The sequence below is a fragment of the Camelus dromedarius genome, chromosome 2 (genome assembly GCF_036321535.1).
Source record: "Camelus dromedarius isolate mCamDro1 chromosome 2, mCamDro1.pat, whole genome shotgun sequence".
NCBI lineage: Eukaryota > Metazoa > Chordata > Mammalia > Artiodactyla > Camelidae > Camelus > Camelus dromedarius.
Genome location: NC_087437.1, coordinates 115423618 through 115450415, shown reverse-complemented (window position 1 = coordinate 115450415; position 26798 = coordinate 115423618). Strand labels below are relative to the sequence as shown.

Here is a 26798-nt window from a genome sequence, read left to right as displayed (position 1 = left end):
GTTTAGACTTTAGAACTTTGAGGTGGGGAGTGGGAAACAAAAGCAAAATACATAGCATGTTTAAGGGAGAATATTCCCTGCTCCCCAAATTTTGCATAATATGAGAAGTCTGTGAACATTTTTTCACTAGATAACTAGAGGAAATAAAAGGTAAAAACATTTAAACACCAAAAGGACAGAATTTTTTCATGCTTTGATTAGCTGACCACTTAATTTTTGCCGTTTTTTTTTCTTTCTTTCTTTTTTTCGGTCAGCAGTTTTCTGCCATCACATTGTGACAGCAGTCACGTGCTGTTTCTGAAGGTCGTTTCAGAAACACGTTGCTTTGTGTTTATTGTGGATTCTCTTTCTGCTCTGGTTGGTGCTGGTTCATCTCGCCTTCCAGCCCTGCCCAGACCCTTGTCGCAAACTGAGGCTCTTGGGTTCCACAGGGTCAGGAGGGAGCTGTCATCCAGGAATGAATGGGGTCCGTGTCCATATTCTGTTACTCAGTAATTATCTCCAGAGAAGTGAATGGATGGTATGCTGTGAAGTCTTTCTTACATGATTTATGAACTAGGGAAGTCTGGGCTCGACTGACCACCAGCGTGAAGCAGGACCCAGAGGGACCCAGGAGGCCTTAGTGACGGTGCTGCGTGCCCGTGGGGTGTGACATCCATGACCCCCAGCCCTCCCGGGAGGCTTTTTGGGCAGAGGACACCGGCCAGCAGTTGTGTTCAATTACTCATGCCTTTGACAGCGTGTGGTCATCTCAGTCTGTCAGCGTGATTGAGAGAGAACTTAAAGAAAAGGTTTCATTGTATCACATTCCTTCTGCGGGATCATCACACTCGCCCCTGCTGTATGCGGCTCGGACTGCCATTCCGCCCAGGCCCTTGTCTGTGTGCTTTTGAAATCAGACATTTGTTCGGATTCTCCAGCGGGAATGAAGATGTGTCTGGAAGGCAGGGATAGGATGAGACTCTTTGCCTGCTCTCCCACTCCTGGGCCCCGCAGTGGCCATGTCTTCTCCATCCTGGCATCCAGGCGTCTGGTCTGTAAGAAGCGCTCAGTGAATATCTGCATCTTTGGAAGAATTGATGGTTATGGAGGCTTACTTTGAGGTGAACCAGGTTAATGAAAGAGACGTGCTAACTTGACCGGTGTTGTCTCCTCTCCCCTAGGAAATGCTCTCCGGGGTGGTGGTCATCTCTGGGAAGGATGCCATCCAGCACCAGGGAGTCTCCTTGACAGTGGAAGGAAGTGTGAACCTCCAGCTCAGTGCCAAGAGTGTGGGTGTGTTCGAAGCATTCTATAATTCTGTTAAGGTGAGGATGCTTGCATTGCACATTTTTTGTTCATGAATCAAATGTCTGGTGATTTTCATTTGCTGTCTGGCTTTGTGGTTGCTGTTTATTATTTGTAAGGGATGGTGACAGTCATGTTTTCACTACTTACTAATCTGAAAAAACATTCAGGTGTTTTGATTCTGAATATATTCTGTTATTGAAAGCCTGTCTGTGCTCCTGTTAAGATTAGGGGAGCTGTTAGTGGAGTAATTCGGCCATTACAGAGACCAGGGCTCTTCTGAGAGGTTGTGCCTGAACCTTCTGGCACTCACTTTCTTAAAACAAAGCTGTTATTTTAACTGTTATTTTAACCCAGCTGCTGTTGGAGCTGGCATCCAGGTAAGATGCAGGGAGAGCCATTCTTTGCAGTCATTTAGCGTAAAGTTCTGTGTTCCAGAATGGTAAACTCTTTTTTTTCCATCTGTATAGTTTCCTTTCCCTGAGGGTCATGTTAACTCTTTCAGTTCCGAGGGAGAAAGAGTTCAGAGGAAGGAAGAGGGCAGCAGCAGTATTTGGATTCAGGGCCTCCCTGTGTTTTCCCAGTTTTATTTTCCTCCATCAGCATTTAGAGGCTCACTTCAGAAGCTGTGAATTTTCTCAGCGTGATTCTAAACCAAGGCTTAGGATACCTTAACTAAGGTGTAACAGCCACCTTTCATGCAGGTTCTGAGCGTTGGTGCTGTCTCCCTCCCTGGGCCCAGTGGAGGAGGCCTCCCCAGCCCCCCGGGGCTGCAGAGCAGCCCTGCTCCTAAGACAGGGGTGCCTGCTAGGAGGTTGTTAGCACAGCCAGGATATTTGTGGGGAAGAGAGGGAGTTACATCGATTCACTTCCTACTGTGCATCCAAGGCCTAAGCATCCAGTCCTGCAAACGAACCAAAGACTTGGGCCGGCTCACCGCCCGCCTGCAGGTGCGGCACCGGGATGGTAGCGGCCGAGGGCTGGCCATGCTGTCTCTCGGGAGATTGTCTAATAGACGCAGTAACTTGAAAGAAAGTGCATCAAAAAGTGCATGTCGATGGACTGAGTTGATTTTTCTTTACAGCCTATCCAGATTATCAACAGTACCATCGAAATGGTGAAGCCAGGGAAATTTCCCAGCGGCAAAACAGAAATTCCTTTTGAGTTTCCTCTGCTCGTGAAGGGTAACAAAGTTCTGTATGAGACTTATCATGGCGTGTTTGTCAACATTCAGGTGAGTTTCCTCATCCTGTGCAGCTGACCTCCCGACTCTCCTGCACCACAGCTTGGGCTCCCGTTCACTGAAAGTTCAAGGGCGGACCCAAGAGTTTAGTATGGTTTATTGCTGGGCCCCCCTGTGTATATTCTGAATTGATTTCTCATTTTGCCCTTTGGAACTTAATTTACGTATGACCATTATCTTTGATGGGAATCCTGGAGGACCCATGCTGTAGATCCTTTTTAAAAATTCTGTTTCTTGGGGCTCTGTTCAGGCCATACTGACACCGTAAGGGGCGCTCTTCTTGTTGGTAATAGATATGCCCTCACTTCTCTCTGGCACCCGCACTAACTTGTCTGTTTCATACGTATAAATATCTCTTTGTTTAATATCCAAAGGCTGCTGCTCTACATAGGCTTGTGTTCTTTATTGAACAAGCCTCGTAAGTGAGGAGGAAGTGGACTTACGACTCCCGTCTGCCTCCGCTCGCTCAGGCTGCCTTTCACAGTGGCTGTTGTCCCCGGCACAGCTCAGAGTCATGACTCAGAGGGAGAGAAAGAGAGCCTTTCCTTTATTCAGTGGGAAGAAAGGTGCTTCTGTGATATCCATGGTTCCCTTGCTAGATGAGACAAAAGCATTTTGTTTTACGTACGTGCAGGAGGGCCGGAAATTAGGAAATTTTTTGACTTATTAATTGTTAGCCAATAATTCGGTCTTGGTAGAGACCATTTCCCTCTTAAAATATAGCACTTTTACAATAAAAGTCGTCAAAACACTTGTGAGTTTAGCCAAAGGTTTGTACATGAGTTTTATGAATTGCCTAAAAGACTGGTCAAGAAGAAACACATGGAGTGTGATGTACTCTGTGGCAATACATATCTTTCTGTAAAGACAAGCTTTTCTAGTCCTTTGTTATCAGTGCACCTTTTTCGGGCAATATGCATACTAAAGGCTTTGGACAACCCTTAAGTAACAGCCAAGTGTCTAGTTCAAAGGAAGTCACTGTGTAGACATACAGGTTGTTGGTATGTAGACCTGAGTCCTCTGACCAGCTTTTCACCGTGGAAGAAAGTAAATGAAAAATAACCTTTTTAGCAAGACTGGAAATATCTCAAACGTTGCATTTTCAAAATTATTTTTATTCTCTTTCTAGAATCAGCATCAACCTGCTTTAACCACACAATGGTTCTTTGATACTGTTTATTTAATGATATAAGCATGTGTTTATTAGAAACTGAATAGAATAACATCAGATTTTCTGTGGGCATACTTCTTGCTTATTACTTTCTTTTCCAGTGTTTTTCTTGTTGAAAGATTAATTTATTTAAAATAAAACTGGGAATCTCATCCTTTTGCAAATATTGCTAATAAAGGCATACAGATATACATACAAAACTTGTGTTCCTCTGCAGCTATGTGTAAATTGGACACTGGTTAAAATGCAAAAGGAGACTTCACCTCTGGTTAATTCTTCAGTAAGCTAAAGAATCACCCCGACCCCCTTTATTTTGGCCATTGGAGTTTACCACTTTGGGGATTAACCTCAGAACGCTACAGTTTGGAAACTCTGCACCTCCCCAAGTATCTCACAAGTTTCTGAAATCGAAAAGGTGTCTTCTTAGCCTCAGATCTATCAGAGCTTGTCACCCTGACACTTGTCACCTAGATTCAACATTTATTAGAACTTTGCCACCTTTGATTCATCTGTATTTGTTTTTTCTAAATCATTTCAAAGTTACTTAGAGAATCTTGACACTTTATCTCAAAATACAATCACTGTCTCCAAAAAATCAGGACATCCTTCCACATAATCACAGTTAACATTTTCCCACCTGTCAAAATGAACAGAAGTTCTCCAGTGTCACCTAATTCCCAGTTCACGTTCACATTTGTCATCGCTTCTTTTGAGAGACATACTTATTGAGAGAACCTAGGACTATGGTTTCTTGATCTCTTTTTCATTCATCAGTTCACTCGTCCCTCAGTTTCTCGACAGGTGTCTTGTTGGACAGCGGAGCCACCCGGAGAGGCAGCGACCCCTGGGTCTCACAGGCCGGCCTCCTGCAGGCGCCCCCGACCCAGTGCCATGGCTTGTTCCCGGTGCGAGGCTTTGGGTAGAAAGTGTTGTGTTGAACCCCAACATCTTTCTCAAATTATTTAGGTGCAGAGAAAATTTGCGTTTATCATTTGAGTTGCGTTGTAATAACAGAATGTAAAAATTAAAAAGTCATAAGACAGAATAAAGGATTTAAAATGTAGCCAGTAGTAAATTGCCACCTTGCAGACGCGGGTTTCCTTTTTACTTCTCAGATGGATGGCTTGATGACATTGGTTCCGATTGTTCGTAGCCGTGTTGCGTCCATTTCTCCTCAGTATTGTTCGACAGAACGTGTGAGAAGCTGTCAGTCTTTCTTAGTCCTCCTTTGTGCAACTCCTTTTTCTTTTAAAAGTTGTTTAAATCACAGGCAAGTTTTATTATGTTTGTTCTACTCTTGTGGCCGCACTAGCAAGATCTTACACTGTAACACAAAATACAGAAGTACCAACGTGTCTGCTGAAATTGTATATCGGAATTAGATTAGAGAGATGCTAGACATCCTTCTGCAGAGTGAAAATGTCCTTTCTAGGAGCCTGCCTTAAGGCCCCTGGCACGTGTCTTCTTCCTCACGCCTTTCTGTGTTGGGTTTACTGACGGTCGAAAAAGATCTAATCTTGCCCCTCCTTTTGGTGCCCTGCTCAAGTTTGACCCTCCTGACCCCTCTGACTGCCATAACTCATTCCTCCTGGGCCACTCCTTAGTCATTGGGAAAGATCACGATGGAGTGAAAGAATCCAGGGCTTTGCAGCAGACAGATCTGGGCTTGAGTTACAGTATTGCGTAAAGATTCAGAGCATGAGTTTTGGCAACAGGCAGGTGTAAGTTCAAATCCCACTTCTGTGACCCCTAGCAGCCCTCATGACCTCTCCTCCTAGGGGGTGGATGAGGTCTTGGTGTGAAGTACTTAGTTAACATAGTGCCTGGCACATCGAATGTACCCAGAAAATATTTGCCAAATGATTAAATAAATGAATTAATGGTGTCTACCCTTATCTTAACAGTTCTGATATTCGAACTGTTAGAATTGAGAACACACATATAAAAGAACTTCATGCAATTCCTAAAACATAACATCAGTGTTTTCCTCTTCTCTCCACCCTTCTCCCCGTCCCCCACTTATCCCCAGCTGCCTTATATTACCAACTACCGCTTTCACACTCAGAAAACATTTAGTGACCGGAAGTTGGTGTCTGTTATTCACACTCTCATTGGCAAGTTGTGGAAATTCAGCTCAAACTGGCTTTGCCCAAAAAAAGGGATATTGGGGTGTAGAACTCACAATTCCAGGGGACTGCCTAGGCCAGGGGCGACCAGGCAGCCTCCAGCATGGTTTCTCCGGCGCAGGCCCCACTCCCAGGCAGGCTCCACCCTGGCCCTGGCGAAGCTGGCTGCCAGCAGGCGGCTGCAGGTGTCCGGTCTCCTGGGTTGGCAGCCCCAGCAGAAAGGATTCTTTCCCGTAGCCCAGCAGCAGTCCTGGCTGACCTGCCATCTCCAGGTGGGGTGGGGTGGGGTAGGGGGAGTCAGCCCCGTCAAACCCCTGAGACTGAAAATGAGAAAGGGACATTCCCATTGGGAAAAGGATCGGGGAGACCAAGCAATTCGGAATAAAGTAGTGCCCGTTCTAGCCAGCATGTGGGCCATGCGGGAGGAGGATGGTGTCCATAAGCACACCGACGCACACAGGTGTGTCAGACACGCAGACAGAACGTGACAGAACGTGCGTGTGTAGTACCAGCCCTCACTGAGCCTGTCTGGCTGGGGAGGCAAGATTGAAATTGCCATGGAGAGTATATATGTAAAGGTCCTTGCAGACAAGGAATGATTCTTTTTTTCTTTTTTTTTTAATGTTTTAATCTCCAGGTAGTACCTTAAATATATAATAGCTTCTTTAATGGGTAGGTTGTTCATAATGGTTGTAGCTTCTTGAATCAACTAGAGATATAATTCCCATTCTACAAATTGTCTTTAACATAATACTGCAGTATCTCCCGGAGGATCAAACAGCTGACTTTTTTGAACATGTGTGACTTTTTTTTTTTTTTAAGCAAGTTGGTTGTGGGAATGGGCTGAGGAATAACCTTAAAATGTTTTTTATAGAAATGCCTTTATTTTGAACACTAACTCTCCCATTATGTATGTTAATTTTATAAAACACGTTAAGTGGACAGTTTCCCTAAAATATGTTGACTGACTTGTTTCTTTGTATGCGATTCCAAGATGAGAGCAGACCATCTAAAATAGCGTCTTCTCTGCCTTTTCCCTCCAGTACACCCTGCGCTGTGACATGAGGCGGTCACTGTTGGCCAAGGACTTGACCAAGACCTGTGAATTCATCGTTCACTCTGCTGTAAGCTGCCCTTGGGGGCTCTGTGCTCAGTCATAGGAATCTTTGGTGGGGGCTGGGACTTTGCCCCACTCACAAGCACTAAGTTAGCCTGGTGTGTTTCGTGGGAAAGACACGGGTGTCCGGGGTCAGACATGGCGCACAGCCGGTGGCATGAGCATCCGTGTGTCTTGTTCCCTGGAGCCCAGAGTCCCACAGGGTGATGCCATGGGCCCAGAGGGCGCTGCACCTGAGGGGTTTGCACCTCCAGGGAGCCCCGTGCTGGGGCACCTACCTTCATTACAGCGAGCAGTGAGCAGGCCTGCTCTCGGCCCTGGAGAGAGACGTCACCTCGTCCCTCAGGGTAGCTACAGCCAGCAGCTCAGAGAAATGGCCCAGCCTGGGAGGAGGAGGCCAGGGGCTTACATTCTTGGCAGACACAGCAAGAACATACAGAGGTGCTCAGGCCGGGGTCCTGACACCTTCTGCTGATACTTTGCAGTGATAAAAATGTCCTCAAAAATTCCTTTCACGTGCAGACATAGGGGACCAAGTCCCCCTCCCCAGCTGCTGCAGGCGACACATGGTGGGTGACAGGTCCTCATGCCCACAGCTCTGGTTCCCTTGTGTCACAGCCTCCCCAGGTCCTCTGGGGCAGGGCCGCTTACACTGTTACAAAATGTCCGTGGGAATCTTTCAGTGATGATTAAGTGAAAACGTAAGACTTAAATCTCTCGCGCGTAAGATCGGAGAATCACTGACGCTCTTTCTGTGCAGCATTTTTGTGACTTCTTAGGACTTCCAATATCTGTAGTTCCCCTCTTTATAAATTTTTAATAAGCATAATGTTAAGTGTTTCCTTCAGTGCTGTAATGTTTTGTGTAAAATATGATTAAAATATCTTTTTTGGAAGTTATTTGATATAGATGGATATTTTCCTTTTTTCCATCAAGGATTTTCAAATGGAAGCAAAAAAAATGTCTTTTCACATAGATTATTCCCTAAAAAAAACACATACCATTTTATGTCCTAAAGAAAAAGAGCCTCCAGTTTTGTGAAGAAGAATGAGCCCAAATTCGGCCCCCCACTCAGAGCCGGGTCCCCGCACTCAGCCCTCGACCTGAGCCCACTCGTGACCACAGAGCCTGCTCACAGGCCAGCTCAGGCAGGGCAGCAGTGGGGGCATCCTCCCTGCTCCTGGGGGTTCACCCACACTCGGCCTTCAAGGATCGTGTTCTTTGTGAATGATTTCACAAGAAGGCCAAACCACGCTGTGACTGTAGTTAACAAGTTAAATGTTCCTTTATGAGCTGCAAGGAAAAATATATTCACTAGTAAAAAGATTATATTCAAGAAGAATATTTCCCAGAGAAAGCTTTTGGTGAGTGAGTAAACTTGGCAAATTGGTCAGTGTCCTTTCTCCACTACGGCTCCTCTGCCATCTGGGCATCAGTGGCCTTTGGTCCCAGCCCACGAGTAAAAGACCCTGGGCAGGCCCAGGGAAGCTTGGCTGTGTTGATGGATTCTGCAGCTGTGTAATGCGGTGATGATCACTGTTAATTAGTTACGTTAACATTTATAATTACTGTTTTATAGGTGTGATTCTTCCCAGTGGACAGTTGTGCAGCTGAGTGGCTGACAGCTCTGGCCTTGGAGCCAGGCTGCCTGGGTTGGAATCTCTGCTCTGCCACTTACTTGAGCACCCTTTTAAGCTCTCTGCGCTTCCCTGTCCTCATCTGGAAAGTGGGACCATTGGTGGTAGCAGCAGCCCACAGGGTCAGCGTGCAGATTCAGTGGCACATTGTGGAGCCACTCTGGTGTGCGCTCTCATTCTAAGAGAGAGGTTCAGATAAATGTCTCTCAGTAACGCTGCTTGGTTTCTTAAGTCTAATTTTTGAATTCTGGACCTGAAAGGGTCCTCAGAGACTGGGAAGCCTATCCCTTCATTTTACAGATGAGGAAGTTGAGTCACGGGGATAAAGGCGTTTGACAGAACATGACATTCTTTCTTGGCAGAACTGTGTTTAGACCCCAAGCATCCTGCCTCTTAGTACCAAGTTCCGTCTGGTTCATTGTGCTGCCTTGGGTTTCTTTAGGCAGGGAAAGAGAATTTGACGTGCAGAACATTCAGCCCTCTACTGACTGTGCTTTTTCCTCCTGTTTTAGCCTCAGAAGGGGAAATTGACTCCGAGTCCCGTGGACTTCACTATTACACCTGAAACCTTACAGAATGTCAAAGAGGTAACGTGCTCCTTACACGCCATTGCCAGGGAGACTCGCATGGTAACCAGATCCCACTGATAAACTGCTGCCCAGTTGTTCTTTGTTTGGGTATCAGGTCATCAGCAAGAGGAAATTTTTGTCTGTACCCAAAATGTCTGTACTTTCAATTTTGATTTCTTGTTAAATTCAGTAACTACTTAGAAGAATGGTCTTTAAAAGAGAAGATCTACGTTTATGATTTTTTTTTACTGTCTCCTCCCAGTGTTGTTGCATTGTGGTCAGAGACCTCTCCCCCGAGGCTAGAGCCCACGCTGCCTGTCCTGGTGGCCGCACCTCCTTTTTTTCTGGCTGGCCCCGGGCTGCTTGTCTGCCGTGGGTGTGGCTTTTCCTCCCTGCCCTACCCCTGCGTTCTGCCGTCTGGACCCTCCTGACTGTAGTCGAGTCAAAGGCCAGTGTGGGAGGATTATTGGCTTTGTCCCTCGGGAGGCACAGCTGAGGCAGGACTGTGTCATAGGGAGCCTTTCAGGAAGTCCATCTCCCTTCTCTGGTTTCTGGAGCACAGTGGCCCCCGTGAGCCAGTCATATTTTCTCCCAGGAATTGGAACGTTGATTGGAAGCACATGTGGGGCCAGCAGGTAGACCCAGGCAGTCAGTCCCTACTCCTGAGATGTCGCCCTGCCTCGGTTGTCCAAGCCTGAGAACTAACACGCTGTGTCCCAGCTAGCTGGCCCCCTTTCCTGAAGTTGATCTACTTCTGAAGAATCTAAATGACACAGAAATTGGTAATGGAACCATAGTGAGGAAGTGGTGCTGAGCAGAGAAAACCAGTTCCATCGCACGTGCCCCTTGTCAGTAGCATCTCGCTGGAGTTTTTGAAGTACGGTCACTTTTAATGAAGGAATTTAACCCATTCCTTTTGATTTTGCAAACTGTTGCATTTGTTTGATTCCTTGTATCTTGTCCTGTACTTCCTGGTTTGCTTATTGTTTTTCTTTTCTTCCACTCTTTAGTCTAATTGATCAAGGTCGTTGCAGTTGTTTTTCTTTTTTTTTTTTTTTCTGTTCTTATTGCTGTTTGCTCCTTATTTCTCTAACATCCTATTTCTACTTTCCTAGTAGTTGCCCTTAAAAACTCAAATATACGTAGACAATTATAAGTTTAAATAACAGCGTTGGGAATAAGTACTTTCTAGCAGAAGGCTTGTAACATTTTTGCCCTTCTCTGTCATCACCTCCCCTTTGTTGAAACCATTTGAAATGTAAGTTTCAGCTTGTTATCAGTTTTATTTTTCCCGATATTAAACCTTTATTGGCTTGGAAACTTTTTTTTTTAAGCTTCACTTCCCATTTTTTTGAAGTAAAATTAATTTACAATGTTAGTTTCAAACACTACAATGTAGTGTTTGATATTTCTAGACATTATGAAATTATCCCATGATAAATCTAAGAAACCATTTCTTAACAGTTGCTTTAGTGTCAGTCGTATTGTTCGGCCTAATCAGAGGTTTCATCATAGCCATGGCTCATCAGTTTCCACTTGCTTATGTTTTCCTTCTTCAAATTATTTTTTGTTTTGCTGGAATACATCCTAGAGTCATTCTTTCAGAAAGGGTAAGGAGTGAGCTTAAAACCTGGAGTGTCTGAAAAATATCTTACTTTGTTCTCACATCTGAATTTTTGTTTGTCTAGGTAGAATATCCTGGCTCTAATATCATTTTCCCTTAGAACTTGGAAAAACAGCTTACTGGTTTTCTCTAGTGCCTAGTTATACTGATGACAATCTGATTCTCAAATTTGCAGGAACAAATCTGTTCCTACTCCTCTCGCCCTCACACCTGAAAACTTCCAAGATCTCCCCATGCTTCGTGGTGTAAAATGTCAAAGCACCAGCCCAGGTTTGCATCTTTATTTAGTCAGTGTGCCTGGTGTTTGGGGGTCTCTTTCATGCTAAAGGCTTGAGCCTTCCTTCAGCTCCACGAATTTCTCTTTTATTATTTCTTAAGTGCACCATGGAGGAACCCCTTGGCTCTGTTTCAGCTCACTGATTTGCTCTTCAGTTAGTATTTAGCCCCTCTGTTGAAATGTTTGCTCCGATGATGGTGTGATTCATTTCGAAGCACGATTCCTTTGTCAGGGTAGCCCCTTCATTTCCTGCAACGCCGTGCGCCGCATCAAAGGCCCATCACTCCCGTCGTTGATGATTCCCATTGTTGATGCTCTTTCTTAGGGGGTTGGTTCTAATGTTTGTTGAGTGTGTGCCTCTCTTCCTTGCTTTTATTTTCCTCAACTGTTTATTGGTTCTTGGTTGTCAGTTTATATTTACAGATGAGGATCTAATATATACAGTATTATTAACTGGACTGTGTCGCCATAGCCCCAGTGAGACTCTGCCTCTGAGTATAAAAACACACTCTGATTAGCTTTGTCTTGAGGGTCGTACATTCAACCTTGTGGCCTTTCTTTTAGGGTGTGCAGGTAGCTTGTCCTGACTGTTGGCTTGCTGTCCTGCATCGGGGCCACAGGTGATTTGGGACACTTGTCCTGCCGTGGCCAGTCTGCTTTGGGGAGTCCCCCTGGGGGATGCTGTGGCCCCACCCTGGGGCAAGTGCTGACTCTGGAGGCTGCATGCAGCCAGGATAGCCCCCTTTGATGCACCTGTGCACCCCTCCCCTGGATGGAGCCGCCCTTGATCTCAGGGTTGCGCAGAGCCCTGTCGGGAACCCTGTAGGGTGGGGCCCCTGAGCTCTCGGGGTCTGCACTGTCCGTCCACTTTCATCGTGCAGAGACACCTCACCAGGCCACCTCAGGGTGTCCCAAGCAGCTGTGCCGGGTGTGGGTCTCTCTTTATCTGCGTATGTTCACACTGTCGGCGGAAGGACAGGTAAAATAAATGTTTAGTCAGTATCCTCAGCTGGATGTTGAGGGTTTTTTTTGTCAGTTGCCAAAAACTTTTTTTTTTTAATGGAGGTACTGGGGATTTGAACCCAGGACCTCATGCATGCTCAGCACACACTGCCACTGAGCTCTACCCGCCCCTTAAAAGAATTTTCATGTGAACTGCTCCTGCTTTTTATTTTTCTAAACAAGTAGCTTCTTTTAGTGGTTTTTAGAATTCTGTCTTGAATCAAGACTTTTGTAGAGTTCTCTGCCTTTGGGGGCCACCAGGTACTGAGCACCCTGGCTCTCCAGCTCTTGACCTCCAGGACCTCCACGTGTGACCACTGACCCTTGGCGTGGGGCTGGTCTGAACCAAGATGAGCTTAAGTATGAGATACTGGCCAAGTTTCAAAGACTCAGTATAAAAAAGAGAATGTAAAACCTCATTCATAATTTTAAAATATTGATTACATGTAGAAGTGATAATATTTTGGATATAGTGGTTGACTTTCCCTGTTTCCTTTTACTTTTTTTATGTGACTACTAGAAAATTTTAAATTACATATTTGCTTCACACTTGTGATTTACATTATGTTTCTGTTGGACAGTGGTGTTCTAAACCCTGAATTATCTTCAGTAACTGGGACACAGCCATCGTAAATACCGCTAGAACAATTGTCTCTAACTCTTTAAATCTGTTTTTCCGACAAGAATGTCATCACTTACCCTGACCATTTCCTCTGTCCAGAGAGAAAAGGTCCTAGGCTTTTAGTCAAGTACTGAAGAAAGTTGTTCTATTTAAATTTTCGTGAAATGAAATTAATGTGTTGGCTTTTCAAAATTGCAAAATTGGGAATATTTTAAAAATGATAATCTTATTAAAACCGATAATCTTTTTAAAACCTTTTTTTTTTTTGTGACCAGTTATCCTTAAACACTCTGGCAACTTCCTCAGACATCCCTATGTCGAATTACTTGGTGAGAAGGAGCTTTCCAGATCTGATCGAGGCAGTTAGGATGACTCTGGGCGAGATCTGTCATTGTGTACAGGCAGTGTCAGGCACCTTCTGTCTGTAGGTAGTTGTTGAATAATTCAGTCCGTGGCTTCAGTCGACAGAAGATGTAAGTACTACTGTACCTTTTTTCCCATTTTGTGAAACAGGGTCTCAGTAGATTTTATGAAAATTATCTAACTCTGTTTTCGGTTTTTATTCGTACCAAAGTGACCTATTGAGCCATTTCCCCCGGCGCCTTCCAGTCCTGACGTGTTTGTTTCTGCTTTGTTTTAGAGAGCCTTGCTCCCCAAATTTCTCATCAGAGGACATCTCAACTCAACCAGCTGTGTCATCACACAGCCACTGACGGGAGAGCTGGTGGTTGAGAGCTCGGAGGCCGCCATCAAGAGCATAGAGCTGCAGCTGGTCCGCGTGGAGACGTGCGGTAAGGCCCGCTGTGCCGGTAGGCCGCTGCCCCGGAGCTCGCCGCCGCTGCCCCCGAGCTCGCCGCCCCAGCCCAGTAAACGTGTGTTTGAGGAGAGTGAGATGTGGAGGAAGGGAGGGCTCCTGAGTCCTGCAGAGCAGGCGGGAGAGCAGGTGACTCGGCTGATGCAGATTCTCATAGCGCCACGGCGGGTCTAGGGATCAGCCTGTTGGGGCCTTTGCTGTTTTCTGACCGCGTGATGCCTTCTCCCTGCTCCAGGGTGTGCAGAGGGATACGCCCGTGATGCCACCGAAATTCAGAACATTCAGATCGCTGACGGGGACGTGTGTCGGAGCCTCTCCGTCCCCATATACATGGTCTTCCCCCGGCTGTTCACCTGCCCGACGCTGGAGACCACCAACTTCAAAGTGGGTAAGTGAGCCGCTCCCGGGGTGCTCGTGGGAAGGGCGTAGCCGCAGGAGGGCTGCCCGGTGCTGGGACAGACTCGCTGATCTGCCGGGGTCAGGTGCTGCTCAGGGCGCCCAGTCCTTTGGTCCCTCAACAGAAACGCATGGAGAGTGCTGAGGGTCTGAGGTGAGCAGTCCCAGCTCTGGGGACCTTGCGTTGCCACCCAGGGAGACAGCGTGGGCCGGGGAGGGGACGATAAGCTCTGTGAAGGACGCTAACACAGCCAGGGACCAGCCAGCCGAATGTGGGGGGCAGTCAGGGCAGCTCTTCGGATGGGCTGGCACTTGAGGGAGACACAGGATGAGTGACAGCCAGGGTGAGTGTTAATCTTCCCGAGGGCCTTTGCTCCCGCAGCTGAGGGCGTGCGCGTCATTTTCCAGGACGGCATGGGTGGATATTTTGAACATAAGATCTGAATCGTATTACAGATGCAGTTTTCTGTCCTGCTTTTTCTCCCTTTGCTTTTTTTTTTTTTTTTGATTTGTAGTCAGTTTACAATGTTGTGTCAATTTCTGGTGCACAGCATGATGTTTCAGTCATACATATACATCCATATATTCCTTTTCATAGTCTTTTTCAGTATATTATGAACATTTCCTTGATTGTAAGGATTCTTATAAATTTTTATTGTATCATTTAATTATTTTATTGGAGAGAGGTAATTAGGTTTATTTATTTTTAGGGGAGGTTTGGGGATTGAACCTAGGACCTCATGCATGCCAAGCATGCAGTCTGTCACTTGAACTATACTCTCCCCCCTTAAGGATTCTTATAAAATATTTTGATGTTATGTCCATCCTAAGAAAATCATCATCCTGAGAAAATCGTTATGAAGGTCACTGGGGGGCTCACCCCCAGCTGCAGGGACACAGCAGGAGGACCTGCGGGCTCAGCCCTCACTGACACAGCCCTCTGCAGGCCAATCGAAAGGACCACAGAAGTGTGTCCGGGCTCTGCGTCGTGTCCCAGGCTCACTGGTAAATAGATAGAAAAAGGAGGTTTGCTAACTGGTCCTGCTGTTTTGCCTGCTTCAGTGAGAAGCAGGGACTTCGTTCCCACGGCCAGTGTGTTTTGTTAATATTGTATTTCACCTATATCTTCTAATGTGCATTATTATTAGTCCAGAGAGAATGTTTTTTTTTTCCAATTAGACCATGAATTTATTTTAAATAATTACAGATAATGTAATTTAAAATTGAAGTAAGTTTCACCACCAAAGTTAAGCGCATGCTGTTTGTTTTAAGAGGGGAAGGTGGGCACCTCTGGAATCACTGGGCACTGCTTGGCGCTCTCTGAGCTCCCGGGAGGAGCGTGAGCCCTGGAGCTCTGCTCGCTCAGCAGGTCAGAGGCACAGTCCTATCTGTGGAGCCCTCGAGTGCTTTGTCTGAAACATTACATCATAGCAAGAGCACAATGGGGTCAGGACCCCCTTGTCAATAGCAAAGAGGGCAACGACTCAGCTGTTCACCAAACACGGAAACGCACAGCAAAGTCGACTGGAAGATGACATCGGGTCAGACTTGAGCCACACCAGGGCACCACGATTTTTCTCAAAATCCGTGTATGGTTATCAAGTAGGTAACATATGCCCACAGCACACAGTCCAAGAGCACCATGGCCCCGAGTGCAGGGGATGCTCCGGGGAGGGGTCCAGCCCTTTTGCTGTCATCAGCAATGTTTGCTGAAAGGTAGAAGAGGAGCCTTTGAACAAGAGTTTCAGGGAAGTTAACCAGTATCCACGGGAGCAGCAGTTAGACTGCTGGCTGTTTCTGAACATCCTGTCTCACCTGGGGGTGGAGACTCATCCCCAAACAGCCTCAGGCCAGTGTGGAGTCCGCTATTTCATTAGGAACTATAGGAAATGTAAAAATAAAGCCAAAGGGTATGAATGAATTGACAAGATTCTAGAAGATTCTCTTTAGTAACAACAGAGGACAAGGAAGGTGTTTGGGGAAGCTGAGGCCTCACAGCACATTCCAAGGTGAGGAGACAGACTCACTTGGGCAGTCACGCCAGTGTAGCGTCTACACCGATTCTCCCGGGAGTTTGGGGTGACGTGCGTGGGACAGACACCCATATGGCACCCAGTGCCCCACTCTGTGGAGACGTGTGGTGCCGGTGGTGGGTGGGTGTTCGGTGTCTGCTCTGCAGCCGATGAGCGTAAAGCTTATCCTTCCTCTTCGTAGAGTTTGAGGTTAACATCGTGGTGCTGCTGCACCCCGACCACCTCATCACGGAGAACTTCCCGCTGAAGCTGTGCAGGACGTAGCCCAGGCGGCCTCACAGCGCCCAGGCCCGCGGCGTCACACTCGTTACATGATGACTCTGTAGCAGAAGCGAGTCTGACCCTTCCGACCGCAAGGCCCTTCCTCATTTCCTCCAGGCTTCTGCTGCCGGCGGCACCTCTGGTCAGAGCTTTCCTTCCAAATTCCTCAGGACTGCTTGACTGTACTGGCAAGACCGTCTCCCAGAAAGCGGATTTCCTGTGACTCCTGACTCACCTGCTCCTTTCTAGGTTGAGGAAACAGTTGTCAGAGAGTTCCACCTCTGCTGGGAAGTGAGGTCAGGGACGAGGGAAACCTCCTGACTGGTCCACGGATGTGACCGGGACTCCAGGCAGCAAAGCCACCTCTCAGGATGGTGACAGGCGTCTGCGGACGCCCACTGGGGAGGGTGCTCGTGGCGTCGGCTGGAAATATGTAACGTGTTTTCCACTCTGCTCTCTTTTGTAACTTTTTTTTTACGACTTCAGAACTTTTAGGAAACTGGAAAACGTGGTCCTTGCTCTCAGGAGTGAGGGGATTTGGTGACTACGCTGGTGTGAGGGTAATTCTGAAATCACTGGTGTGAAATGGCGTGGGCTCTATTCCCAGAATCGTTAAGTGTGAAGGTGGTCAGGGTGAAAAGGCGTGTCCGTGCCTGTTGTCGGCTGGGTTCTGAGTGGCAGGAGACCTTGGGTGCCAAGTGAAGACCCCACTACACTGGGTGGTGCCAGGAAAACAAACACCCTGGACTCGGTGGACTGGCTGCCCCCGTCCTCCCTGAGGGGCCTCCGCTGGGGCCAGGGGGTTGTGGCTTGAAAGCCACTTTCTCCCTCGCCTTCCATTGTGGTTTGCAGTATTAGGGGGTTTACAGCACATTGCTTCCTTCAGATCCTGCCATCGTTTCTGTGGGTCCACAGTGGACCAGGCCTTACGCCGTGTGCTTTGCATGCTGCCTGGGCTTCCCAGCATCCCTCCGCCTGACGCCCCGGGTGGTGCCGCCGTTGTCCTGGGACAGCGTGGTGACCTGTGATGCCGAGGGCCCAGGCTCTGCATTACCCTTGGGCTTCACCGGTGAAATGGATACAGCTTATTCCCTGAGCCATTAAAAGTTGGTTCCCAGAGAAACCTTTCCAGTTTATAAATCTCCTTTTACGCACACATGACATTAATGATCTGATGAGGTGTTTAAACCAGACTAGCAGAAGACAAGGAGTCCGTACTTTCCGAGATATTTCAAAAGTAGAAATCATTTTTAATGGGAAGAAAAGGTAAATGAGAATCCTGAGAAAAGGTCTAGGACTTATATATTGCTGTATAATTTGTTAAGTAAACCAATTTTATGGACGGAAATATGATGAGTCCTTTCCTTAGGGAATAATTATCACCTGAAGAGCTGACAGCAGCCCGGCAGCTTTAAAATTATCACCTTTATCATTTCATTCAACCCCAAGGGGCACAAGGAAGGGCCATTCCCTTCCCCTTCTTGGTCGGACCCTTGCACCGTGGGTTTTTAAGGAAAGCTTGAATGGTTGAGTGTCTTGGACAGCAGCCCTCCCGCTGCTGCCCCGGCTGGAGCTGGGGTGTCCACTGTCAGAGTCTCACATTAGAGCCAGAGGAGGGGAGGTGAAGGAAAGAGCCCGTGAACCGTGAATCTGAAACTGTATTTTTTTTAGAAATGCCCATTCAGGTAGGAGCATCTTTTGGCTCTTAGAGCCCCAGCAAAAATAGGGCCCAGCTCCAGTTCTCAGCCGACTCGTAGGTTCCACAGTAAAGGTGGAGGGGTAAACCAGAGAGAAAACATTTTAAAAAGTACAAGCATCGCGCCTGACTGCATCCGGTGTTCATATCCCGAGCCCACCTGCTCCAGTAGCTGGTAGGGAGGTAGAACCGTGATGTCATTTCTGCCTTCATCACTGGAGTCTCCTAATTCCTGAGTCTGAGTCTGAATTACCTGTAAAACCTTTGGGGTAAGATCCCCTCCCTGTGCTGGCCGTGGTTTGGGCTGTGGTGGGTTGCCAGTGCTCTCCACAGCCCCCTCTCATTCCCCATCCTGTTCAGAAGCAATGTTGCATTTCCGTGGACGCACACTTGCCTGGCTGGGCACTTACACCCAGCTCCTTTGCAGCTAGGTGTGATCATGTGACAAGGACGACACGGGCCCCTTCCCACGGCTGGACCAGGACCAGGCTGTGTCCTGGCCTGGACTGTGCTGGATCACAGCACAATGAACATGTGAGCAGAGCAGCCCACCTCCCACCTCGGTCACCATCACAGGAGAGGGGCAGAAATGGACGCATCTTCAAACCACTGGGTTGCTGGGTGTCCTGGCGGCGGCAGCTCAGCCTGAAGCCAGTGGCGGGATGGGTGGGAGTTCACCCTCACAGGGCCCAGTCCCACCCCTGCCTCTCGGGGGGCCCGAGGTCCACGTGCATAGGATGAAGAAACACTCCTTTCACCTTCGTGCCCACCCTTCATGCCCATGAGCCAGGACGACGTCAGCACGCTCAGGGGTCCAGACCCGTGCCGGGGCCCATCTGGTCAAGGGCCAGGGCAGGTGTAGACCCAGCACTCCCAGGAGCCATTGCTGTGTGGCCAGCGGTCCCGGGACCCAGCTGGACCCAGCCCTACCCAGTAAAAGCTCCCTGAGCAGAGTGGTAGGAAAGTGGGCTGGTTTGCATTGTCACTAACCGAGCAGGGGATTAAAAAGACTAGTTTAGGCTTTCCTTGGAGAAGTGTCAATGCTGAGATGAACTCCGTGATGACAGCCCTAATGCAGCCGGCCTGTTTTGGGAGGAGGGCTGCTGCGGGCTCGCGTGTCTGGTGCCGGCTCCCAAACGTCCTTGAGACCTGCAGGGGTCCTGCCTCAAGGAAGGCCACCCTCCCGTTCCTGAGGGGTGGGCTGCATGCCGCTCCTGCACCGGAGGCTCCCCTGGGATGGTTTGCAGTTGCTGGAGGTTAACATACCAACCGTGGCTTTGCACCTAACAAGAGCAGGGACTGGACAATGTTAGTTACTCTGGACCAGACCCTGTTCTGAGTGCCGTGCACATGTTCCCTTATTTAGTTGTGTAGTTCCTGCCTTACGAGGCGGGAACTGCCGCCCACCCAACTTACAGATGAGGGGGTTGTGGGAAAGCCCCCATCCGTGTCTCCGCACACCTCACCTCCCCCCGGGGAGCAGCTGTTCAGCCTGGTACAGTTTTACCTGCACGAGGCCCGGTCTCCGTCACCTTGCTGTGTCTGGACTCCACTTTGCCACGTTGGTGACTTGCTTTTCCCCACCACACGCCATCAGTTCTGCTCAGCTGAGTCAAACAAGATGAAGTGAGACTAAGGATACGATTTGCAGCTGTGTCCAGTTTAAGAATGAGGTGAGTGGTTAAAGACCCGGAAGTCCAAGGGAAAACCACATCCTAGTCTTGATTTCCTTTACATAGAGTGAAAATATCAGGGAATGTTCTAGGCCTGTTCAGGGCACTACAACGTGCTTTGGTAAGTGACCTCGCGGTAGCCTTCTTAGGGGGTGTTAGTCCCACTCAGCCAAGCGCACAGAAGCTGTGACCTGCCCAGGCCACGCTGCTCAGCTGAGTCTTGGCTTCACGTTACCTGCAGTGAGAACTAGGCAGGTAGCCGTGGCCTAAGTGTGCATGTGGTCTTGGTCGTGGGGAGCGATTGCTGACTGCTTCATGAACTATTGCTACTGATGTCACTCTTCGTAATTCCCAGCTGGCTTTCAAGAAAGGTAGAACGTTTTCTGGGAAGAAATCTGTTTCCCTGGTAAGGCTTACCCAAGCTGACTTATGTTGGGACTCTGCATAAGAGGAGAGATGAAAAATTACACAGCAGAACGCTTACCTGGGAAAATGCTCTGTGGAGGGAAGGCCTTATTTTGAATATAAATATTTCTGTTACCCCAAGACTGTCAAAACTAGCCACTTGGGTAGAATAAAATGTCTGTGGGTCTAAGTGGTGGAGGTGAGAGTAAGGTCCAGGTCGATACCTTCCCTACTCTGACCCCTGAAAGCTATTTATTTTTGAGACTGTCAGTAGTTAGAGTATTCAGAGAGTGTGACTTTAGGTGACAAGGCCACCTCATTTGTAGAGTTAAAGCTGATCAACCTACACTTAACAAGGAGCAGTCAAATTATTAGAAAATAGTGGAGGGGGTGCAAACTGAGGCGTGAAAGCTCAGTGAGGACCCCTGATGCCCAACTCTGCTTTCCTGTGAATGCCACTGATAAAGTGGGAGTGCCCGAGCCCCCCATCCAGGTAGGTAAGATTCTGACTTGGTGGGGTTTTCTGTGCCAAACCCAGCCAGTTCCTCTAAAGCTTTCCATGTAACAGAAGAAACACATACTCTGGAGGTTTTAAGTCCTTAGAAAAGCATAAAGACATAATTCGTGCCTGCTTTAAGACACTTGTCAGAGCACTGGCTTGATGGAGACCAAGGGCGGAGATAACACCAAAACATTTGGTTTGCCTGTCATCTGCCTGTCGTTTCCCCAAAGGAGGCCTCTGTCTGGTTCCCTTGACAAAGTCCAGCTGTGGCTGAGACCGTGAAGGCCCACGGAGAAGCAACTCCGGAGAAGAGGGTAACTGAGAGGCAGGGTTTGTTCAACAAAGGGCCCCACGATGGGGGACGTGGTCACTTCCTTTCTCAGGGGCCACTGTCTCCCATCTGAGGACTAGGGCTTCAAGACCACAAACTCTAAGTGACAGGAATGGGACAAGCTTTTCTGTCTGCAGGTGAGCAGCCGCCTTGGGGAGGCTGGGCCCACAGCCCAGACTTCCTGCAGCCTGATACACAAGAAAGGGGTGTGCTCAGACATAGTTGTGGAAGGGTGGTAGAAAAGAGCAGAAAAATAAAAATCTTGAATATTCATTTTTGTTTTAAAATAGCTTCAATAGCAATATGTTTTTAAGAAAACTCAGATTCAAAATCCACTACATTAAAAGAGCAGACAAATTTGAGTTTAGTATTTATTTCCTAAAATGTTCACCACCATGTTGCTTTATATTTTACAGAAAATTTGTTTTTTTTTAATCCATGGAAAATTTGCAAAAATGAAATGCCGCAAAGAAACAAACTCAATAAAATTCTAACACATAGAATGCCCCCACCACATACAGTACCGTAGTGCAGTAAAATTAAAAATTGATCTGAAAGGAAAACCAAGTTCAATAGAACCACTTGTAAGTTTTATAACGTTCTTCAAAGAGGAAACCAAAACTTCTCTTATGGACCCTTTAGACTTAATGAAAATGAGTATACATATAGCAAGGGCTTTTTATGGCCAGTGCTGTAGTCAGAGGAAAATTCTTAGCCTTAAATGTTTTCATTATACCAGAGAGAATGAAAACCAATGAGTTAGGCATTCAAACTAAAAGTCTAGAAAAACAAAATAAATAGGAAATAATGATAAAAGCAGGAACTAATTGACATGAAAGTAAAAACACTGGAAATTTATAAATTAGGCTGTGAGTTTGTCCTTTGAAAAGACTAATTCAACTGGCCTTTTAATAGAGCAAAATAAAACAAAGGGGGAAAAAGAAATATGTAATACTAGGAATAATTTCAGATTAAAAGGACCCTGATAAGAATTATATTATGGGATGCACCTTTCCTGCTAATAAATTTGCAAACTTCAATAAAATACAGAGTGACTCCAGAAAAGAATTAAAATGATAGCTTATGGAAGAAAGTAGAAAATTGCCAAAGAAATGTCACTGAAAAGGTGCTAAGCCCAGATGGTTTTACAGCAGGTTTCTGTTGAAGCTTTAAAGATTAGATAGTTCCTCTGCTATTTAAACTGTTGCAGGCTATAGAGAAGGATGAAAACCCTCCCAATTTATTTTATGAAATCAGTGTAGCCCTGATAAAAAAATCTGACATTGTCAGTTAAAATTAGGATTAGCTGTGAGTAAAGGAGTCTCCCAAATTAGAGTAGCTGAAACAGGACTCACTTAAATATCCCCAGGTAGGTAGTCCAGAGCTGGCATAGCAGCTCAGAGCCAAGATGTCCTCAGAGATCCAGGTTACTTCCAGCTCACTGTGACACCTTTCCTAGGCTGTGGCCCCTGTCTTCATGGTCTAAGGGAGTAGCAGCTAGTTCCAGCCATCACATCTGCATTTCAGGCAGCAGGATAGGAGAAAGGATGAAGGTGAAAAAAGGTCCAATGCCAGGTGCCAGCTCTATTGAAGATCGTCTTGCTGGATGCCATAAGATATATATTCTTTTATTTTAACCTTTAACTTTGGAAATGTCAAATACACAGAAAAGGACAGAGTCATATAGATTATGTCATACACAGAATATGTCTATTTGTTACCATCTTTATTGAGAGAGAATTCATGAACCATAAAATTTACCCATTAAAAATACACACTTCAATACTTTTTTGTATATTCACAGAGTGGGGAACTGTCACCAAAATCCAAATTTGGAACATTTTCTTTACTCCAAAAAGAAACCCTGAATCCATTAGCAGTAAGACCCTTCCTCTCTTAAATCCTAAGCAACCATTAATCTACTTTATGTCTCCGTTGGCTTGCCTCTTCTGGATATTTCATATAAATGCAATCATACCTTATGTGGTCTTTTGTGCCTGGCTTCTGTCACTTAGCATCATGTGTTTAAGGCTCATCTGCATTGCAATCTGTATCAGTACCTCATACCTTTTTTTTTTTTTTACATTCTTAGGTGTGTTTTTAATTAGTGGGTAATGACTATCTTTTATGAGCAGATTTCACATAATTAGTTCACACATGCATTTTTTTTATAGAATGAAAAGCTGGAGATAAGGGGTTATGATCTATAAATAGGATACTCTTAGCTTAAAAAAAATTATTGCAATTCCTTTCAGATACCAGAACCAGATGTTTTGGTTTGGACTATCAAATAGAAATGGGGAATTCCTTGGCATGCAGACCTAAGTCCATCCTAGAATATGGATGTAAATATATTCCATGGCAGCTTTTATTTATATTTGAATAGACTACAGAGCAGTTAGAAAAATATTCTACAACACTAAGTTAGTAGCTTTACTGAGCACTTAATGTGGCAGGTGTATTGTGCTATAAACTTTACATAGCTTATTTCATGTAATCATTATCAGAAGCTTGTAAAATAGATATTTTTTCATGAGTCATTTTATTTTTATTTATAAGTTGCCTGCTTTTTTTTATTGAGGTATAGTTGATTTACAATATTATGTAAGTTTCAGGTGTACAACACACTAATTCACAAATTTTAAAGGTTATACCCCATTCATAGCTAGTATAAAATATTGGCTATATTCCCTGTGCTGTATAATATATCTTTGTAACTTGTTTATTTTATACATAGTAGTTTATACCTCTTAATCCTGTACTCCTCTTTTGCCCCTCCCCACTCCCCTCTCCCCACTGTTAACCACTAGTTTGTTCTCTATATCTGCGAGTCTTTTTCTTTTTTGTTATATTTACTAGTTTTATTTCTTAATAACACACATATGTGATAACACAGTATTTGTCTTTCTCTGTCTGACTTATTACACTAAGCATAATACCCTCTGGGTCCATCGATACTCTTTTTTATGTCTGAGTATATTGCTCTGTGTGTGTGTGTGTGTGTGTGTGTGTCGCATATTCTTTATCCATGTATAGATAGGCATTTAGGTTGCTTCTATGTCATGGCTCTTGTAAATGCTGCAATGAATATAGGGGTGTATGTTTCTTTTTGAGTTAGTGTTTTTGTTTACTTTGAATAAATACTCAGGAGGGGAATTGCTGGATCATATGGTAGTTCTATTTTTAATTTTTTGAGGAACCTCCATATTGTTTTCTACAGTGGCTGCACCAATTTTCATTTGCACCAATAGCATATGAAGTTCCCTTTTCTCCTCATCCTCCAACATTTGATATTTGTACACTTTTTGAAGATAGCCATTCTGAGAGGTGTGAGGTGATACTTCATTATGGTTTTCTCCACATCCTTGTCAATACTTATTATTGTCTTTTTGATAACAGTCATTTGACAGGTTCAGGTAATACCTCATTGTGTTATTGATTTGCATTTCTCTGATGATTAATGATGTTGAGCATCTTTCCATGTACCTGTTGGCCATCTGTATGTCTTATTTGGAAAAATGTCTATTCAGGCCTTCTGCCTATTTTTAATCAGGTGGTTTGGTGGGGTTTTTTTGTTTGTTTTTTTGATGTTGGGTTGTATGAGCTGTTTATATATTTTGGATATTAACCCCTTATCTTCATTTGCAAATATTTTCTCCCAGTTCATAGGTTGTCTTTCCATTTTGTTGTATATTTCCTCTGCTGTGCAAGAGCTTGTGATTAGGTGCCATTTGTTTGTTTTTGCTTTTGTTTCCTTTGCCTTAAGGGACAGATCCAAAAAAAATTGCTGTGATTTATGTCAATTTATGCCATTCTTCTTATGCTTATTCTAGGAGTTTTATGATTTCAGGTCTTACATTTAGGTCGTTAATCCATTTTGAGTTTATTTTTGTATATGGTGTTGGAAAAAGTTATGATTTCATTGTTTTACATGTACCTGTCCAGTTTTTACTAGCACTACTTATTAAAGAGATTGTTTTTTCTCCATTGTATATTCTTGCCTGCTTTGTTGTAGAGTAATTGACCATAAATGTGTGGGTTTATTTCTAGGCTTTCTATTTATTGATTTCTGTGTCTGTTTTTTGTGCCAGTATCATACTGTTTTGAATACTGTAGCTTTGTAGTATAGCCTGGAGTCAGGGAATGTGATTCCTCCAGCTCTGTGCTTCTTTTTCAAGATTGTTTTGTCTATTCAAGGTCTTTTGTGTTTCCATACAAATTTTAAAATTATTTGTTTTAGTTCTGTGAAAAATGCCATTGGTATTTTGATAGGGATTACACTGAATCTGTAGATTGCCTTGGGTAGTATGTTCATTTTAACAATATTAATTCTTTCAATCCATGACCATGGTGTATATTCCCAACTGTTCACGTCATCTTTAATTTCTTTCATTGGTTTCTTATCGTTTTCAGAGTATGGGTCTTTTACCTCCTTAGGTAGGCTTATTCCTAGGTATTTTATTATTTTTAATGTGATTGTAAATGGGATTGTTTCCTTAATTTCTCTTTCTGATAGTTCACTGTTAGTGTATAGAAATGCAACAGATTTCTTTGTTATTTTTGTATCATGCAACTTAACTGAATTCGTTGATGAGCTCTAGTAGTTTTTTGGTGGCGTCTTTAGGATTTTCTATGTAAATATCATGTTATCTGCAAACAGTGACAGTTTCACTTCTTCCTTTCCAATTTAGATTCCTTTTATTTCAAATTATTAGCCACTGTCTGGGATTCCTAGTGATAGGGGTAAAAAGCATGGTTTTTGTGAAACTGAAAGTCCATAAGTTCTCTGTTAAGAGAAATGTGAGAATAAAATTCTGTAAGTCCTTTCTTTGATTCAGAAATGTATGAAATCAGAAATGTGAGAATCTTTTTATTTAGAGAAAAATTGTAATGCCAGTCACATGGCCTGTGATCCTTTTCCTGTTCAGGCTCTGTGTTACACATTTATGTTCTTTTCTAACAATAGAAACTAAGGATACCAAGTATTTATAAATCAAGGAGATAAACAAAGAACCTGTTGCCAGTGAATCAGATTGAAACCAGCAAGTCACACTCAGTAAACCTAAAACCTGGCTCAGCTCCATGATAAATTCTCTGTGGTGTTACTTTTTGCTAATCAGTATTACACATCAGTCAATTAATTTACAGATTAATTAGATAAAGGTAAAACTTAAGTCCTCTCTTGTCAAATATTTTAATATGAACAACTTTTAAAACACTTTTAATACATTCTTTAATTTCTAGGTTTAAATGAATTGCTTGACATAATGAGATGCATTTTGTCAAATTTCAAACTTAAAAAATTTAAATATAATAATGTTCATTCACTAATTATATGCTTGTTATTTCCACCTTAATTATAAATAAAATCACCTCTTTTCTTCTGCTTGCTCTCTTCTCCATTAAGCTTCTAATTTTTGAGATAGCATCCATGATTGATTATCTCCCTAGCTCCCTTATTAAAAATTTAATAGGTGTATTATAAAGAAATTAAAGTGTGCAACACACATTCTAAGCCTACACATAACCTAGATCTTTGTTTACAGATCAACATTACGCCCTCATGGGGTTTAAAATTAGTGATAATGAAAGATACAAATTTTTTAAATAGCATCTAGGAACTTCTGCTTTTACATGAAGGAGTAACTGGTACCAGAGTTGCCCTGTAATCATAATCAACTATAAAACTACTCAAAATATATGCAACACCTGCATTTAGACATTGGAACAGTCAGTGCAGGACTGAGATCCCTAGAAAAAGAGAAACAAATGTGCTTTGCACATGGCCATAGCACAAGGAGGGTGAACTGATCAGAGCCCATCATCTCTTGAGTTGAAGAGTCAGATAGTTGTTTAGATAGACTGAGGTGGCTGGAATTTGGGAGTCAGAATACTGGAGAGGAGAAATACACATACAGAAAGAGCACCAGAAATCTGAAAGGGCTCCCCTGTTCAAGGGGTTGCTAAAAACTTAGTTTTGTATTTATAGGGTGGAAACTCCAAAAAATAAGG

At 44.8% G+C, this 26798-nt stretch overlaps 1 protein-coding gene across 1 annotated transcript in view; it reads left to right on the top strand.

Annotated features, from left to right (window-relative positions):
* VPS26C (VPS26 endosomal protein sorting factor C) overlaps nucleotides 1-26177 on the top strand; it is a 49436-nt gene extending 23259 nt beyond the window's left edge. Inside the window, exons 2-8 of the mRNA XM_010980974.3 lie at nucleotides 1164-1307; nucleotides 2372-2521; nucleotides 6871-6951; nucleotides 9094-9168; nucleotides 13316-13466; nucleotides 13725-13877; nucleotides 16100-26177. Of these exons, the coding sequence (XP_010979276.1) occupies nucleotides 1164-1307; nucleotides 2372-2521; nucleotides 6871-6951; nucleotides 9094-9168; nucleotides 13316-13466; nucleotides 13725-13877; nucleotides 16100-16182 (837 nt within the window). The 3' untranslated portion in view covers nucleotides 16183-26177. The remainder of the gene's footprint in view (nucleotides 1-1163; nucleotides 1308-2371; nucleotides 2522-6870; nucleotides 6952-9093; nucleotides 9169-13315; nucleotides 13467-13724; nucleotides 13878-16099) is intronic.
* Nucleotides 26178-26798: the final 621 nt, after the last annotated feature.